This window comes from Electrona antarctica (assembly GCF_951216825.1).
Source record: "Electrona antarctica genome assembly, chromosome: 14".
Taxonomy (NCBI): domain Eukaryota; kingdom Metazoa; phylum Chordata; class Actinopteri; order Myctophiformes; family Myctophidae; genus Electrona; species Electrona antarctica.
The window spans coordinates 35,616,094-35,634,489 of record NC_136795.1 but is presented as its reverse complement, the minus strand read 5'-3'; the positions used below and the strand labels follow the sequence as shown (position 1 = coordinate 35,634,489).

Sequence of the window (18,396 nt, the reverse complement as noted above, 5' to 3'; positions counted from 1 at the left end):
GGGACCCAGTGCCTCCCTGCTGGACACCAAGGGTTGGATTGGGGGTAAGTCCCTGTGACATACTAGCGTCATGTCCAGGGGGTGTACTTGTACATCAAGCTGCCTCACGCTACAGAAACAGGAGATAGGCTCCTGCCCTATGGGCCTCATGGCTCGGCAAGGCTACTTACTTACTATATGACAGTGGTTCTCAAAGTGGCGTCATAAACCTGTGCGTGCGTGCGCGTGGCCGCGCGTGTGCGTGCGTGCGTACGTGTGGAGGGGTGTTAGTTGTCTGTTCAGTTAAAAATATATAGTGTGACACACTGACACAGTTAGATTTGTTACACTAGATTATGCATACACTGCCTTCAATGTTTATCAGGGAGTAAACACTTGCAAGGCACTGTAGTGTATGTACTGTTTGCAATGCATGACATTGTCATTAGGGGCAGACTCTGAGGCTCCGTGGAAAGTCTGGTGGCGATGTTAGACACCCCCCTAAAGTTCTGCTCCTAGAATTGCCCCTGGGGTGCTTCTCTCTCTCTCTCTCTCTCTCTCTCTCTCTCTCTCTCGGTGTGCGTGCGTCTGCCTGCATGTACTAGCCAGGGTTCCCACGGCCTGGGAAAAGTTTGAAATGAGAAAAACTGTTTTCCATGCCTGTAAAGGGTTTGGAATTAACAGAATGTTTTGGCAAAGATTTGAATACCGGTTGTTTTGTAATTTGTACTATTACTAACACATCCCAAAACATGTATTACATGACACAAAAGGCATAACTGTTATTGCTATAAAGTGTTGTGCTGCACTGCACAGGCTGCATGACTTTAGCAAATGTATACTCCATCCATACTATGACAGACATCACATGACAAATTGTAAAAAAAAAAAAAAAAAAAAAAAAAAAAACTAAAACAAATGATCTACTTGGCGCTTTGGAATGGGGGGTCAGATCAACATATGGAATAAATTCTGTACTGGCCATATATGGAGCGTGTCTTGAGTGTATAGGGTTTGATGAGGTGAGATCAACATATGGAATGTCAGAACAGGTCAGCTCCATATATGGAGATCTAAGGGTGGCAGCGGGGGCAGTGTCTTGAGTGTACAGGGTTTGATGAGGGCCCAGGTAGGGCTGGGTCTGAATTTTCGGCCTGTTGAGAACTCTAGTTCTCGCCGGCTGCTGGGCGCGTCTGCACTAATAACTTTGGGGCAGGCCCGTCTAGAGTTTAAATGGACAGGTATGAGTCAAAAGGGAGACATCAAAGAGGAAGGATGGATGGGGAACGATCAAATTATGGAATGTCAGAACAGGTCATCTCCATATATGGAGATTTAAGGGTTTGAGGTCAGAAGTAGAGTTGCTGGCCAATATTGATGACATCAGGGATCTCCATATAGGGGCTTAATATTGATGACATCACGTGATGTCACAAGGCATGACCATACATGGGGGCATGACCAACCAAACAACTGACAGGAAATGCCCGATTTCATAGTAAATGCGACATGTGGCCGCAACAAGCTAGCAAAACATCGCACCCACCGCAATCATAGGACCATGATTGATTGATTGATTGATTGATTGAAGTAAGTGCAGTAAGAGTACATTTCAAGCACAACTCAATACAAAAACTGTTAACTGTGAGTGGACGACACCATAAAGCATTACACTTGTTTACAAGAGAGTCCACCTGTTACCTGTATGATGCATTGTCGATCAGTTACTTATATATACCATGTGACAGGCTGACAGCCTTGCACGTTGGAATCATTGAGCTGTTTGGATGCAATATAAATCAATCACGTGGTACACATTGGTGTAGCCGTATGCAGTTTTTGACACAGGGATGTTAACATTTAAAAACGTAAGCAGTTTGCTTATCTGCAACCCTGCCTAGAAAGTGTGTGTTTAATGCTGTATGGCTTTCGAAAGCCAAGCTCAAGAGAGAGCACAGGGGGAGAGTCTAATCCCAAATATGAAGGCTTGGAGTTCCTAGGGCACCCAACAGCTCAGGACATCGTAGATAGGATGCAAAATATACTCTCCAAAAGTAATATAAATGGGGTCAAATATTGTGTAGAAGTTATGGAATAGTTTTGAAAAATAATTGTAGAAATATGTGGGATTACTGGGATCCCTGACTACACTAGGCCTATATCTGGACAAATCATAGTGTCTGTCTATTTTGTGGTGTAAAACTCACATGACTAAATAGCTATAAAAGTAGAATTTTATAGCTATACATTAATAGAAACATAGAAAGATGTTTTGTTTTCTATTCATGTATTAAAGAAGAACGAAAATACCTGGGATGTATCCTCAGTGATGTATCACCAGCACCAGACACTTTCAGAAGTGGTGAATTCTTGAGCCACAATGGTTCTGCAGGCTCCACCTGGGCAACGGCTCGAATGGCCCTCCTAAAGGCCTCACAAAGGTTTTTTGGGCTTCCTCCTCACGTGTGCGTGTGCGCGCATGTGTATCTGTGTGTACTGTACTATAGTACTATATCTGCAACAGCTTTGTGTTGTTTCACAACAATCATTTTCCTATCCCTCTTTCCCATGATCCACAAATCCATGACACTCAGATCACTATTACGTAAATGTTCAGCCCACTCAGTCTCGGTCTCCTAAATTAGTCTGCTGACATACGTCACCCATAGTTTCGACAGAGAGGAGAGGCCATGGTATGCAGATGTGGAATACTGGGTATGACTTATTTGTTCAGCATTTAAATCCAAGAAATCAAAGTGACTCACTGTTGTCATTGTTGTCACAACTACAGTATTTTTGCTTTTTGGGGAGGTTTTTCCATAGCCTGGAGGGTTCCAGAGTCAATTACATATTAATGTAATATTAATGTAATAGTGATCAATCAAGATTTCTTCTTCTACAGGGCAATTGTTTTTGTTTGTTTTTTAGTCATGGACCAAATAGTTTTGAAAAAATGCAATGACATATTAATGTAATAGTGATAAATCAAGATCTACAGGGCAATTTTTTTTCCAGTCATGGACCAAATAATTTAGAAAACATGCTAAAGTAAGCTCATACTGTAACAAAAAGTGTTTGCATACACAAAACTGTCTGAGGAGTACCAGTACCTCCACATGTCTTCAATTGAATGGAGACCTGAATCAGGGTTGGAAAAAGAGAGGGAAAGATATGTATCAGACAAGTCCATGCTGGTCTTCAGCACCTCCCACCTCCCTACCTCCCACCTCCCTACCTCCAACCCCACCCTACACCCCACATTCCTCTACAAATAACCCCATCATATTTCACAGACTCAGAACAAACATCTATCGCAGCAAGAGAACAGGGCTTTTTTTCTGCTGTCAAAGACAAGAAGACACAACACAAAAGGTATGCGTTCTTTTATACGGTATTTCAATTTGATTTCATTTAACGTACTAAAATCTTTGGCGGGTTTGGAAAAGAGGCAATATTCTGTATTGTTGCAGAAGATGAGGGAAGTAGTTTGAATGTTCTTTCTCCTTTTCTGTGTATGCACTATGCAGTCAGTGTGTATGATTTTCAATGTTTAGTTTTATTAAACAAACAAGAAAAGGGAGCCACTATTAAAAATGTAATTCATTAGGGTGCAAATTAATGTCCCAAAAAATCAAAGGACAAAAACAAAGCTGCAAAGAACTACACAATGCACGTCACCTGAAAGGCTTCTTTAGGTACAGCCGCAAATGTGTTTTTGTATTGTATTTAATCCCACAAGTTATCTGGCTCTCAATGTAAACAATCAGAAATGCATTTATTTGATATTCAAAGATTTATTTTATTTTAATAGAGATAAAAGAAAACTAAAATCTTTACACAGGACCGAGTGGTTTCTCAGCAGAAGAATGAAACATGGCCTTTTTAAAATACATTTGTGTGCAACTATTTTCTGTGGGTGTACTCTATCAAATAAGATTAGATGAGATCAGATATGTTAACATTTTGAGATGGGTGAGGCCTGCATTATTCTGATAATCTGTATGCAGGGGTATTTTCTTCACATCCCGATACGTTGTGAACTTGTAGATCTGCTATTCTTTTCAAATGAAAATGTTGATATATTTAGAGAAATCCCCCAAAATTGGTACAAAAAAAGCTTTAATGGCGATTGTGATATTAGCAACAATAACATATGAGGGATTCCCCCCCCCCCCCAAATCGGACCCTAGTGGTGATTCCACAATGGACAGGAAGATAGAGAATGTGAGGGAGATGTTTCCATGTAGCAGGCGTGGCTGTGTTGAGCAGTGGTAGCAGCAGAATGGGGTGGCAGCAGGGCCTGTCAGGACTTGAGGAAAGCCCTGTGGCTGTTTCTGAGACCCTGTTTTTAATCACAGTCACAGAGCTACACTACACTATACTGTAGAGGCCTGTCAGGACATGTGTGTGTGGGGGTTAGGGTTAGTTGTTTGTTCGGTTACAAAATGGTGCGTGACACAGTTATGAGATTACACATACACTGTGCCTTCATACTCAGTTGCTTAATGAATAATGATATGTTAAAATGAGAAGAAAGAAAGAAATATAAATGTCTGAAATCCACTGTTTTAAATAATTTTGACTGAACTCAAACATAACTTGAATGTGTTTCTAGTTAAAGTATTGACTAAGTTACAGACATTTGTCAGCTCACTCAGGTGGGGTTTCTCACCCCGAGTAGGACGTACTGTAACAGGAACATTTCAACACAGACCATCCTTTAATCTTGAATTAATGTCAATTTATTATAAGTCATACTCATGATGAATTATCTGGTGTCTCTAACCTTTTCTTTTCTCTCTGTTCTTCCTAGAATGGGATCTTCGGGCGTACAAATCGTCTGTGTGGCCCTTGGGATCATTGGTCTCATTGGGGGCATTGTGTGCTGTGCGGTTCCAAAATGGAAGGTTTCCTCATTTGTGGGATCCAACATTGTCACTGCACAGGTAATCAAAACAGGACTTATTGACCATATGAACACAGTTGGCCATTTTGTCATTTTGTCTCATGTCATACTCGGGGCAGGGGTCAGGGTGCACATGAATATGGTCAATGTACCATCAGAACAGTCACTATAAAAAACATAAAAACATCCGAATTCCAAGAACACTTATAAAATCTCTCTCTCTTATTCTCTCTTACTCCACAGAGCACTAATGAGGGCCTCTGGATGACCTGTGTGGTACAGAGTACTGGCCAGCAGCAGTGTAAGTCCTACGACTCCCTGCTGGTGCTCGCAGCTGACCTGCAGGCTGCTCGGGCCATGCTCATCATCAGCCTAATGATCACCGGCCTCACGCTCCTCATTCTCTTTGCCGGCGCCGATTTCACCACCTGTGTGGAAAACGAAGACGCCAAGGCCAAGATCAGCCTGGTCGCGGGGATAGGCATGATAATAGCAGGCCTGCTGATACTCATCCCAGTCAGCTGGTCCGCCCACAACATCATCTCCGCCTTCAACAATCCATTAGTGATGGCATCCCAGAAGAAGGAACTGGGAGCCTGCATTTTCATAGGTTGGGCTGGAGGAGCTCTACTAATCCTGGCTGGAGGCCTTCTCTGCTGCTTCAGCAGGCCCAAGTCCGGTGGGGGAACCGCCAAATACTACAGCAACAGCAGTGCTCCCGCCCCAGCGAACAAAAACTATGTGTAATATAATATTCATGCAAAAGCGGGGACATGTGGATTGATTGGAGGGTTTGGGGGGGACTGTAGGACGTAAGGAAGGCGGTATTGTTGATAGAGGCGGAAAGAGGTGGTTGTAAATAATTATGGAATATTAATGACTGGCTCAATTTCTTTCATTTCACTGTTAGGTGTTTGGGTTTGTAAAACCAAACGGAAGTAAGGAGCGGATTGTGTGGTTTTCCATATTTTGTGTCCAAAATACATTTATCGTATATAGACCTATAGGCAAGTTCATAACCTACAGCCTACAGTTCAAGTTCGTTCAAAAAAAAAGAGACTGTTTGAGGTTAGCTTGTTCATACTGTATGAATGGTTGATATGAAGTAGTATTCCTCATAAACCATTCAGATTGTGTCATATGTTATCCCATTCCCTCTTTCTCTTCTATTTTTGTAGTTTATCCTTTTCACTATGAAATTAATCAGAAATGCTGTTAAAAAGGCACCTAAGTTGGCCTCAGGGAACATGTGTAAGAAAACTAGTATTTCCAGTTGTTCATCAGTATCATTGTATTTTGTAATTGTCAGTGTTGCGCAATGATCAATAAATGCTTCAAATGTAATACAAAATAAATGTTGTGTGTGTTTCTGTCCGTCAAGTGGTGTGGGTTCATCCACCATGATCAGCAGGTGTGCTTGGATTTTGAAATTGTCTTGTGCATGGGGTCACCAAAATCAGTAGGATAGGTAAAGTGACATGACTCCATTTGTTTTGGAAAATAATACAGACTTTATTTGAAAATATGAAAAGGCATATATTAAAACATTTGTAATTATTTTCTAATTGATCAGAAAAAACAAATAAACAAATTCAAGCTTCAAGCAAAACGAAACCAAACATTTATATTTGGCAGTGGTACCTGAAATTTCATTAAATCTTGTGTATTTTATTTTCTCTCCCTTTTGTCTCTTGCGCTATCAGAAAACTGAAAGCCACAACTTTCTTTCTGTTCTACACGTAATTTTATTCCACTCATATTTGTTTGTTTCAAACTTTCCTTCTCTCCTCTAAAGCTTGCTCTCCATCTTGCTCACACGCTTGGTCAGGTCTGCTATTGTTTCTTTGAGCTGCTTCACCTCATTCCGCAAAGACTGGACCTCCTGAGAAATAGACAGAGGGAAAGAGAGAGACTTAGTCATACTAACATAGTAACAACGACAGAGAGTAAAGGCTAATTAACTGTCTCTTTCATTTGAAAAGGTGAAAAAAGTTAAAAAGGTTTTGAAAAAAGCCTAAGACTTGTTTTCAGGAGACCGAGACCCTGATCAGAGAACAGTGACAGTGTGCTTTCTATATAACTAGTGTAATGCCCGTTGGAGCACATAGTTACCCCTACGGTTACACAATAACAATACTCATTGTACCTGTCAGATTATTTAGTGCAGTAACAATTATCAAAGTATTTAGAGGCCAGACTATGGAAGTCTATTCATAATTTATAATTTGATGTTTTATATAGAAAGATATTATAACTTGTTTATTTTCCCGTGTTTACTTTGTAGAACCATAGCAATCATCATATGAAACCATTTGGTTTCATATGATTTCATCATTATCCTGCAAAATAAACTGGATAATTGATTCGGAATCCTTGTTTCCTGGTGGTTTGTGGCTCCAGTTTGAACAAAATGGTCCTTCGACCCGGAAACTGAGCCACAACCATACAGTGACCCTTTGGACAGATTCCACAACTGTCCTATCATGGCTGGGGTGGCGGTGGCTCAGGGGTAGAGTTTCCGGATGGTAACCACAAGGTCGCCAGTTCAAACCCGGGCTCCCCAGAGTTAGTGTCGAAGTGTCCTTGAGCAAGACACTGAACCCCTAATTGCTCCTGATGTGCTGGTTGGTACCTTGCATGGTTTCCGCCACCATCAGTGTATGAATGGGTGAATGTAATGCACAATCTATGTAAAGCGCCTTGGATAAAGGCGCTATATAAATGCACCATTTACCATTTATGGCCAAGATCTGACTCATGTCGCTACAAGGTATTTGTTGGCACAAGAGTAGCTGAGATTCAGACACTGACTGACACAAAGAGCTGGAGATATGTCGACTCAAAGAGTAATTCAGCTGATGATTTAACACGTGGCAAAACCCTCCTTGAACTGTCTCAGCCACACAGATGGAATCAAGGCCCTCCATTGCTCTTGATGACTTCTGACTGCTGGCCAGCCAATCCAGATGTGCTTTCTGGTTCAGAACCTGTGGCGGAACTTAGGAAATCAATGTTCTGTGGCACAGTGATGTTGTCTGACAACACAAACCTCCCTGATCCAAACAAGTACAGTACAGCAGCTGGGATGATCTCATGGAGGAAACAAACAATATGCTTCAAGGGGCGGCAGATCACAACTCAAACATGGCCCAACACATGGCTCAGTGTTTTTCTGAGGAGTAAAATGCCATCAAAACAAACAAACGCTTTCTGGATCAGAACCTGTTGCGGAACGTAGGAACTAGGAAGTCAATGTTCTGTGGCACAGTGAAGAATATATAGAAGTGTATATTTGCACGTCTCTGAATGTTCTGATGAATTGAAAATGGTGGACCCTGTGTAATGCTTTATGCATGGTGTCGTCCACAGTTAACAGTTTTTGTATTGAAGTTGTGCTTGAAATGTACTGTAATACTGCAAACTGTTAATAAATACTTCAATCAATCAATCAATCAATCAAGTGATGTTGTCTGACAACACAAACCTCCCTGTTCCAAACAAGTACAGCAGCTGGGATGATCTCATGGAGGAAACAAACAATATGCTTCATGCGGCGGCAGATCACAACTCAAACATGGCCCAACACTACATAAACTACTCCCCCTGTCTCCTGAACACGACCCTGATCTTGGTCTCAGTAGAGTGGGAGGTAGACTTGGAAGGGCAGAATCCCTCGACCATGACAGCATCCATCCAATTATCATGGATCCTAAACATATTACACGGAACTATGTATTTTGTGTCCATATCACTACGCCCAAAAAAGAGTTCCATGTGATAGAGGGGTCAAAGTTGAACGAAAGTTGCGCTAATATTTTCAAAATAGGTTAACAGTACAAATTATGCTAGTTTTGTGGACCCAATGGCCCCCGCAAAATGACCGGAACTACTTAATATTCACCAAAACCAGAGCAGAACTCCCACCACAGGACTCTGGCAATCAATTAATACAGTTGCAACCACTATATTAATGGCAAGTAGCCTATTTCATACAACTTAAACAAAACAAATCTGAACTATCCCTTTAATGTAAACTCTATATCTATAGGCTAAACAGATGAGATTAAGCTTGGTTGCTAAAAGTTGCATGTTGAGCAATTTGAGTAATTAGCATAATATGTGACCATACCATTAACAACCATACAATTAACAACCAAATGTGCTGACCATTTGGGCAAGTAGCTATGGCTGTTTTTAGCCCAAGGAGTGTTTTTTGTGCAAAACTAATGCTTGGAATGGATTCAGAATCCTGAACACCCCCTAGTTTCACACGTCACATGCTACTTAAAGAATGATGAAATTTTGGTTTTGTATTACCCGTTGTACCCGTCAGAGTACCTGTACCCATGTGTAGAGACGAATCCACGGAGCAGTGCCCTGTAGGCCAGGTGTAGCTAATCAGTGCTGAGGTGTAAAGCTGCGCTTAATGGTACACCTCAGCAATGGCTGCACCCAGGGCACCGTGGATTTGTCTATATATGGGCATATCAACGGTCGGTCAGATTGATGGTTCTAGACAACCGCCGATCCGACCGACTTCACACTGGGTACTGCACTCCTTCGGTTCCTCGGCAATACGCATGCCGAGTTTGAGGTTGACTCAGAGATTTGCATAAGTTATATAAGGATGGCTGAATTGAAGTTTTAACTTCCTCACCCCACAGCTGTCTTGCTGATCTCCCATGGAAGCAGTTGTGGTCTTCATGAGACTTTTGTGAACTTTGAACTGCTTGGTCTTTGTGGTTGTTGCAAACCCATCTTTCAATGAGATCAGGATTGGCTGGGCATCCGCCTTGCCACCAAACCACTCGTCAGCTTCCACGGCTGGCTCTGGACCAACGGTGTCTGGGTAGAGATCTTCCTGGAACAGATCAGACTGCACAGGCGAAGTGCAGAGTTGTGAGGGAAAAAGCTATTTTCTGGGACTCATCAATTTTGAACAATATATAACACGTTATGAAAGTGTGCTTCAGTGTGAGATCAGAAGATGTTGGTTACCTTGCGGGGCACGGTCATGACAATGGGTTCACATTTCCTCTCGTGGAGCTTGTAGAATCTGGATATAAAAAAATACAAAATATATATCATTTGACCCATTTAGGCCTGACCTCAAAATTAAAAAAAATCCTTCTAAATCCTCCAGTTTTCTGAAATAAATATTTTCACTATTTTTCAAAAATAGCAGACCTACAAGCTCGTAGCGCGCCACTCGGTGGCGCGCTATGAGCTTGTAGATCTGCTATTTTTCAATAGCTAAATTATAACATAATGTTTAAAACACCAAAAGGGGTTTTGCGCAGATCACGCAAACCTCAGCAAAAAGAAAAGGACAATATCGATGGCCTCCAACTGTATGAGCTGGATCATCAATTTGCAACTGTAAATATTTTACCTTGCAATTTCACATTTGTTGACTTCCAGTCCCCTCTTCGGCATGTATCCGATCCCCTTCTGGCTCTCCTTGCTGCCATACATGGAGAGGTAGTGGATATATGGAGCCTCATCTGTCACCTCAAAGTAACGGATACTGCAATCCCCCTATTTAAAGGATAAAGAAACGACATGTTTTAAGTGTGCGTGTGTTTGTGTGTGTGTGTGTGTGTGTGTGTGTGTGTGTGTGTGTGTGTGTGTGTGTGTGTGTGTGTGTGTGTGTGTCAGCGTGCGTGCATCTGTGTTCCTGGCCACATCATGGCCTAATTTTGGGAGAAACGTTGACATTAAACCACTTTATTGCTTATTGGTGACGGAATGTCTAACTGGGGACATGAAGGCGTGCGTGCAAAAGTGCATGCTTGTGTGCGTATGGGTCAGAGGGAAAGTGCAGGGTGAAATGCCCAGAGATAGAGGAAGAGACTGAGAGAGCGAGAGAGAGATCTCTAAAAGTCGAACCTTGCCGCAGAGGTAGACGACGCCAGTATCTGGGTCAAAAAATGGGAGGAGGACACCGCTACTGGTGTCCAGTTCCTGCAAGGTGAGTGGCTCTCCGAAGCTGTTCTGTTGAAACACACATTCAGGGAAAGGAAAACATTTAGAATTTAACATGAAATGAAATGTGTTATAAACTGTATCATCGATGGCTATCTTAAAATTTGTTTTGGGGCTTTTATGCCGTTATTTATAGGACAGTAGACTGACAGGAAACGGGGAGATAGATGGGGAGTGACACGCAGCAAAGGTCGCCAGGATCGGGATTCGAACCAGCGACACGCTGCCAGGCTGAAGGTGCCAGGACCGCTACGCCAGCGGCCCGAGCCATCAATGCCTATAGGCATAGCAGTGGGTGTGGTATTCTGGTTCCACTGAAAAATCAGCCATTCATTTTTTTCCCATAAAGATTTACAAAAATATTTATATCAATTATTGATTTGATTCTTTGATTCTGTGAAAATAAATAATTGAATATTTAATTATATTATACTACATTTGATAAATAGGTTACCCTTTGTTTGGCATTTTTATTTTTTCACAGAATCAAAGGTTTTATGGGCATGAATCACCAGGATCCTGGATGGCTTGATTCTAGGCTTAAAATAATTGATATAAATATATTTTTGTAAATCTCTATGGGGGAAATGAATGGCCAATTTTTCAGTGGAACCAGAAAACCATGCCCACTGCTATGCCCCATTTTATGCTATGCTATGCCCCATTTTACAGTGGGTTTTGTCTTGGCTCTGCAGACTCCAGATTCTGTGATCATGCGACCTATTTGGCACATTAATCAAACAATACTTAAATTAAACACTAAACTTGTAGTTCCATGTTTTTCCAAGCAGGTGATAGTGAAGAGCTGTTGTCTTACGTGTAACGTGTATATGTTTATGTTATATGTATATAAAACTTGACACATACCGGGTCCCAGAGTGCCACCTGCCTCTCGCTCATACGACTGAAGCCTGTACTGAGGATCTTCCCATCAGACACGAACAATGCCTTGATGGGTCTGGATCCCTCATGAGGCTTATCCTTCTCCTATAAGACAGAAAGGTGGTGTCAGTGAAGGGAGGAGCACTGATGATGGTTGGTTGTGCGTACCAGAGAACGGAGGACACAGAGGTTAATTCTGTGAGGAAAATCTATAGTTGTGAGCCAGGATTGGGTCACGAAAAGACATTTTTTGCATTAAAATGGGATTTTAACAAAACTTTTCCAGTTAACAAAACCTTTCCAGAAAATAATTTAAGATTCTGGGGAAATTCAAGATTCTGCCCTGTAAGAAAGTTGTTGTGGCATTAAAGATATGAAATTTTGAAGGCAGACATTAACTTTCTGAGTGTTTAAAAAAATCACTCTCGTGTGAAGTGAGGGGCGGGGCGCTCTTATCATCATACATCAGATTCATCATACATCACATTACGTGTTCAACCAATCAAATCATCACAAAAGTCATTCCGGCCAATCACTTTTGGCGTCTTCACTTTTCTGCCCTCACTTTTATCTTCAATAGGTACTTTGCTCAGCCAATCAAATCATCGCTATGGGGTGATCAGCCCATAGCTTATCATGATCATGCCCAGGAAAGCTGGGCATAAAACAGGCCGGGCCATTTTCCAACAGGGGCAAATATGGGCTTATGTCCTTCTTTTGGGGCCTGTATTGTACTGAGGATTATATAAACATTATTAGTGTGAGTCAGTGTGACCAGTAATACTAGAGGAACCTACAGCGATGACTGTCCCCTTGTGCGGGTCCAGAACACGCAGCTTCTTGTCCTTGCATGAGGTGAGGATCCTGGAGCCGTCCCTGTTCCAGACGGCGCTATAGATTATATCAGTGTGTACTGTGTCGAGCCTCATCATTGCCTCACCGCAGGCCACGTTCCACAGGATCAGCACATTGTCACAACCTGCAGAGGGCAGTAGCATGCAATGAGTGGAGATGAAAGAAAACATAAATGCACCAAGTCTCTGTCTGTGTGTGTGTAATCCACGTAACTAGAGAACCGTTAGCCCCACCGACTTCAAATTCGACACACACGTTCCACACCAAAGCAGGGGGTGCAGTGCCCGGTGTCGTGCAGTGCCCGGTGTCGAGTCGGTTGGACCCACGGTTGTCCAGAACCGCCCCAAAAAGGCCTCTGCCCGGGCTCTGGACCGGTTTGATCAGTTTGATCAGTTTTTGTGAGTCAAAGTGTTTACAGGCAGGGTTCGATTTATGGGAGAAAATGGGGGGGGGGGACAGAGAGAAGGACTTTTTCTATACTTTGTATGTAAACTTTTACTTGAACTATGTTCTACAGGCCTACTTTACTACTGCACACAGATGGACAGATGAACGGACAGACACACCTACAGAGCGAAAACGCAATCTTCGCCTCCCAGCTTGACCAAGGGGGCAATATCAAAGGCAGGCAGAAAGTATTAGGAAGCCCCAAAAATATCTTACAAAAAAAAAAAACCTCTCCCCAACAAATGGAACCCTGTTTGCAGGCATGCTTTATGGATGAGTGTATTTATTACCTGCAGTCATGAGTACATTATGGGCAGTGGGGTGCCAACTCAGAGTGCCCACACGCTTGGAGTGTCCCTCCAGCTTGACAACCGGATCTGTCATAGGTGTGACCAGGCCACCATCTGGGATCTCCCAAACCTGTCAGACGTCAGCAAAAGCACATAAACACTTAATTTACTTGCCTAATAACAAAGGAAATGTACTCAATGCCTTATTGAAAACATTAAAGCAATTGCACTGATGTATTGTCTTACCATGACACTGCAGTCCTCAGATCCACTGGCAATGATGTTGTCATTGTGAGGACAAAACTCAATGTCTAGAACAGGTCCTGTGTGGCCACATACAGTGGGGTATGACATATCAATGCGTCCTGTCTAGAGAGAGAGAGAGAGAGAGGTAAACAAAGTAATTATTATTATTTTTGGTAGTAATAGTAGTAGTAGTAGTAGTAATTACACATTAAATAGCATTGGTCACTTATCACACAAAGCGTTTAACTAAGCCGCAATGAAATATTGTAAAAAGTTTAGCAAAAACACAAATGTAAGGAAGCAAAACAGTAGGCAGAAAATCAGGAAAAACTATTAAACAAATCCTTTTCAAAACATGACACTTCATTTTCGAACTTCAGTACCTCAGGCTAAATAGGACAAGGAGCTAAAATATAATAGCTAGTTTGCTCTAGTTCAGAGGTAAGGTAAAGGGCCACTGATTTGGGAATTGGATGAGATTGGGAAACATGAATGAATGTGTTACCACAGATAGGACGTGGAAACTTGATAGTCAGCTGATACTGAAATTGTATATGTATGCCTCCCAATTACTCCTAATGCCTGTTAACTGGGTTCGAGTGGCGAGGAATAAACTGTGACTTTGAGACACAAAGACCAACTCCTGTGGCCCTCTGGCACAGTCAGGGCTGCCATCTTTATCCCTAATTGTCATCCTTCTCTGCCCTTATGTATGTCAGCTCAAATCGGTCCTGGAATATTCTGAGTGCATTAAAGCATATTATGTCATACTCGTATTTGTATCCAGTGCAGATTTAATCTCCAATACCCATTGCTATGAGGCTTGCCTCATAACAAAACAAAGACTCAAGTGTTGAGTGGAACATCCCCCCATAAATCACACACTAAACATTCTAGTTGACTGGGGAACAATGACAACCACTGACCAAGTTATTGGTACCTAAAAACACCCTAGACCAGCTTTACAACACCAATATTCATCCCAAGACAGAGGGTCCGGCGTGCAGTGCATTATTATCAACAATTTGTTCTCTCTTTACCATATTTCCCTTCAATGACATTTAAAAATATACCACGAATAACATTAATTCAGTGCTTAACAGTGACTAAAAGAACATTGACCCAAGAAAACATACACTGTACAGTACAGTACAGTACAGTACAGTACAGTACAGTACAGTACAGTACAGTACAGTACAGTACAGTACAGTACAGTACAGTACAGTACAGTACAGTACAGTACAGATAAGTCTTTGAGTGGTTTCACAAAGTCAAGCCTCTTTAGGCTAGTTATGCATTCTGGTGGTATATCTCAAGACCATCAATTAATCCATTCAGGCCTGACGTCGAAATTTAAAAAAAAACGTTTTCTAAATCATGACAATTTTCGGAAAGATTTGAGGCACATTTTAACGATTTTTAAAAAATAGCAGACCTACAAGTTCATAGCGCGCCACTCGGTGGCGCGCTATGAGCTTGTAGATCTGCTATTTTTCAATAGCTAAATTATAACAATGTTTAAAACACCAAAAGGGGTTCCCGCCCCAAAATGGGTTAATGGTTAATGTGGTTAAACGCTAACGTGACATGGATGCGTTCCAGGTCTCAATGGATTAAGTCATACTAAAAATCCTCAGTGTAAATTTAACTCTGGGAGAGTATAACATTTTACCCGTATTTTTATACTCTCAGCATTAATGAACACAGGATTTTACTGTGTAATCTGCCTGCTAATGAAATACCATAAAGAACTTGTGCAAGCAGCCAAAGTACTCATACGTGACTGAAAAACCAACTACTTTCACACCACATCCTGTCCTTACTGATGTGACAGTGAAGCACTCCTAATATGGCAAAGAAAACTCGCAACATCAGAGTGAGTGACGTGTAGTGGTGAAATGGCACATGAAACTTCCCTTTTCAGCTGAATGTGCAATGCCGCCCAGCAAGCCAAACAAAAATACAACTGTGCTCTGAAACATGGTCCTTTAGCATTATGACAAGAATGTCCTAATTTGACACATCTAGCAGGTAAAAGGGCGGAGACTCACAGATTCAACACATTTCAAATGTAATTGGTGGGAAACTGCTTTGCAGACAAAACCATTTTCTGCATCACCAAAGACACTAAACTAAAGCATCATATCCTCTCTCATGCCATCTCATCTTGCATATTCATTTGTTTTGCTTTGTTTCTTTCTCTATTCTTATTTCTTATAGCTATATTTTGTGTGGGAGCTTGTTTCTCCCACTCCTTTACTCCTGTAAACTTGTGATGTGACAAATAAACTTGAAATGTAAGTCGATGTTTACATGCAGTATGTTCCTGGTAAGACTTCAATGCAAGTGTTTTGCATGTATTAATGATTATATCACCTTTGGGCACTTCCCCCGGCCCCTACCAACTTTCCCCAGAATAACCGGATGCAGAGATATTCCCCATGACTTTTGCTTAGGCCCACCTTGCTCAGGGGCAGCACCATGAAGGCCCCTCCTCCACTGGCGTCCACGATCATGGCCACAAACTTGGGATTCACCGAGCAGAAGTTGCTGTCCCATGTCATCTGGGAGATACGGATGTCATCGTAGCATTGGTCATATTTCACCGCCTGGCCAAAGACGTGGCGGAACTTACTGGACCTCACAACCTTTATAGACATGGTGCACTGAATGAGGAGGGGGATAAAAGAATGGAAGGTATTAATGTCTTTGTGGCTGTAACACAAAACTTGTAATGCTGTTTGATACACAAAATATAATCAAATCCCTCTTACTGAGTGAGTTGCAAAGAAATATAAACAGAGCTACTTTCTTTACAGGCCAGGCCATCTTAACTGTGGCTTATAAACGTTACTCGGAGAGTAAAAGTACATAGACGTTACTCATTTGAATGACACACATACTATATATATATATATATATATATATATATATATATATATATATATATATATACACATACATACATACATACATACATACATACATACATACATACGTACACACACACTGTGTATGTATTTGGGTCTTTAGCTGCCTGATCTATCATGTTGAAATGAAGTAACAGACACACAGTTGCAGGAAACAGACAATACAGGAAAGCTGAGAAAAGAGGAAGAAGAGTCTTTCACAAGTACCGTACTTCCTCCAGTCTGTCTGAAACTGGTATGTTTCATATTTTGGTGCATCACTTGATATGTATGCATATACAGAGACTAAAAGACAACAGCATGGTAGTGTGCAATATACTGTACCAGTGTCGTATCACAAAGTTGCATGGGACTACTGTACAAGTGAAAATGTGTCATAAAGAAGCAGGCTTATACACCATGCACAACCATGCACCTTTACCCCAAGCAACAGTTAAACCACATCCTATGGAGCAACTAGCAAACCACAACATATGTATCACAGTCTTGCTTTCTTCTCACACACGCTCTCTTTTGTTCTTGTGTTTCGCATGATTTTGATCTCTTATGTCAATGGACATGCATACAATGAAATGATTCCACTGTCACGCTAAAAATATAAATGATGCGAAGCTGAAATTACATTTTGAAAAACAAATGTGTCTTACCCTTAAGCTTAAAATCTGATGGAATTTCAGTGAACTGTGACTGAAATAAGTGCAGGCCCACCAAACTGCATGAAAATTAGACTGAAAGACTTTTAGTTTTACCTCCATTTGCAGCTCGACTTCCTCAAATCCAGAGCCGCGCCTAAAGTATGCGTTTGAGTCCAAAACGTAGTTCTTTTGTTGACATGTGCATCACAAGACCCCTGTGGCCACCCTGCACCTAATTCAATAATCCTTTATAGAGAGCCTTAATTTCATCAGTGGCCTAAATTTGGGTTGCTCACTCTCACTGTCAAAAGTGGAAGACATGCCTGCTACAGAATAAAGCTCAGACATTTTGTTTCACTAACTCAACATACAGTAAAGGTAGAGTGACTTCAGGACAAGAGTTCAAACTTTTGTGAAATTATGCAAAAATCCTAGACCTTGTTGACCTTCTGTTACTGTGTAAGATTTTAAATGAAATCTCTTCAGATTAATTTATTGTGCAGGTGAATGTCTGGAGAAGCACACGGTGAAATTGTTCAGTGTTCATCTATCCAATGTAAATGTGAGTGTACGTAACCAAATGGACCCATACACTCTCAGGGTTATTCTTGCTTACTGTAAATCGCTATGTAAATCGCTCTGGATTAAGAGCATCTGATAAATGCCTATATTGTAAATTGCAGGGTTAAAGGGGTTTTCACCGTGCAGGAGATGGATGCGGTAGGCTTACCTGGCAGTTGGAGTTGATGGCTCAAGTCAGGGTCAGCAAGCACGGCGGCCAACAGGAATGAGGACCATGCAGAAGCGCTAGTTTTAAGTAGGTCTGCGTGTGATGGAGGAAGTGAGACATGAAGGTGGAAATGGGAGGTGTCCTCCCTCTTTATCTTCTACATATTGAGCTTGAAAAGCCTGCAGACGTGAAAGATGATCTGGAACAATATTGCAACTTTTGTTCATGAAACCACTCTTGTCAACATTGTGAGACGAAAATGTATACAAAATGCAAGAATTCATCTCAAGATGCGAAAGATCACATGAAGATCTCTGCCGGGTTGGCAATTAATTAAAAGCGGTTTGGTGTCTGAGGAGTTCAGTGATCAAACCTAGGGGTACACGGAGGTACTGTAATGACAAATAGTATACAGAATAACTGCAGATATGATTATGAATGACTGTACACGTTTTCAGTCATCTTGCTACTAAGAAGCTTCTATACAATCTAATCTTAGTATCACAATAAT

The 18,396-nt window shown here is 41.5% G+C and overlaps 2 protein-coding genes across 2 annotated transcripts; one reads left to right on the top strand and one right to left on the bottom strand.

Moving 5' to 3' along the window:
- The first annotated feature begins 3,250 nt into the window (after nt 1-3,250).
- cldni (claudin i) lies at nt 3,251-6,240 on the top strand. The gene is made up of 3 exons (XM_079520661.1): nt 3,251-3,351; nt 4,793-4,925; nt 5,129-6,240. The coding sequence occupies exons 2-3, from the start codon at nt 4,794-4,796 to the stop codon at nt 5,630-5,632; spliced, it is 636 nt and encodes a 211-aa protein (XP_079376787.1). The 5' UTR covers nt 3,251-3,351; nt 4,793; the 3' UTR covers nt 5,633-6,240.
- A 137-nt stretch (nt 6,241-6,377) lies between these two features.
- On the bottom strand, nt 6,378-18,022 carry coro1a (coronin, actin binding protein, 1A). Its single transcript, XM_079520660.1, has 11 exons — nt 17,886-18,022; nt 16,053-16,256; nt 13,591-13,713; nt 13,345-13,474; nt 12,550-12,731; nt 11,738-11,857; nt 10,775-10,879; nt 10,278-10,423; nt 9,884-9,941; nt 9,543-9,761; nt 6,378-6,767 (listed from the first exon to the last, which is right to left on the bottom strand). Exons 2-11 carry the CDS (start codon nt 16,248-16,250, stop codon nt 6,675-6,677), a joined length of 1,374 nt encoding a protein of 457 aa, XP_079376786.1. The 5' UTR covers nt 16,251-16,256; nt 17,886-18,022; the 3' UTR covers nt 6,378-6,674.
- Nucleotides 18,023-18,396: the final 374 nt, after the last annotated feature.

Excerpts from the sequence above, each read along its gene's own strand:
- cldni (XM_079520661.1), top strand. The coding sequence starts at position 4,794 with ATGGGATCTTCGGGCGTACAAATCGTCTGTGTGGCCCTTGGGATCATT. Across the intron at positions 4,926-5,128 it reads CCAACATTGTCACTGCACAG|AGCACTAATGAGGGCCTCTG; the intron begins GTAATCAAAACA and ends CTTACTCCACAG.
- coro1a (XM_079520660.1), bottom strand. The coding sequence starts at position 16,250 with ATGTCTATAAAGGTTGTGAGGTCCAGTAAGTTCCGCCACGTCTTTGGC. Across the intron at positions 11,858-12,549 it reads ACAAGGGGACAGTCATCGCT|GAGAAGGATAAGCCTCATGA; the intron begins GTAGGTTCCTCT and ends TCTGTCTTATAG. Across the intron at positions 10,424-10,774 it reads TCGTCTACCTCTGCGGCAAG|GGGGATTGCAGTATCCGTTA; the intron begins GTTCGACTTTTA and ends TCCTTTAAATAG.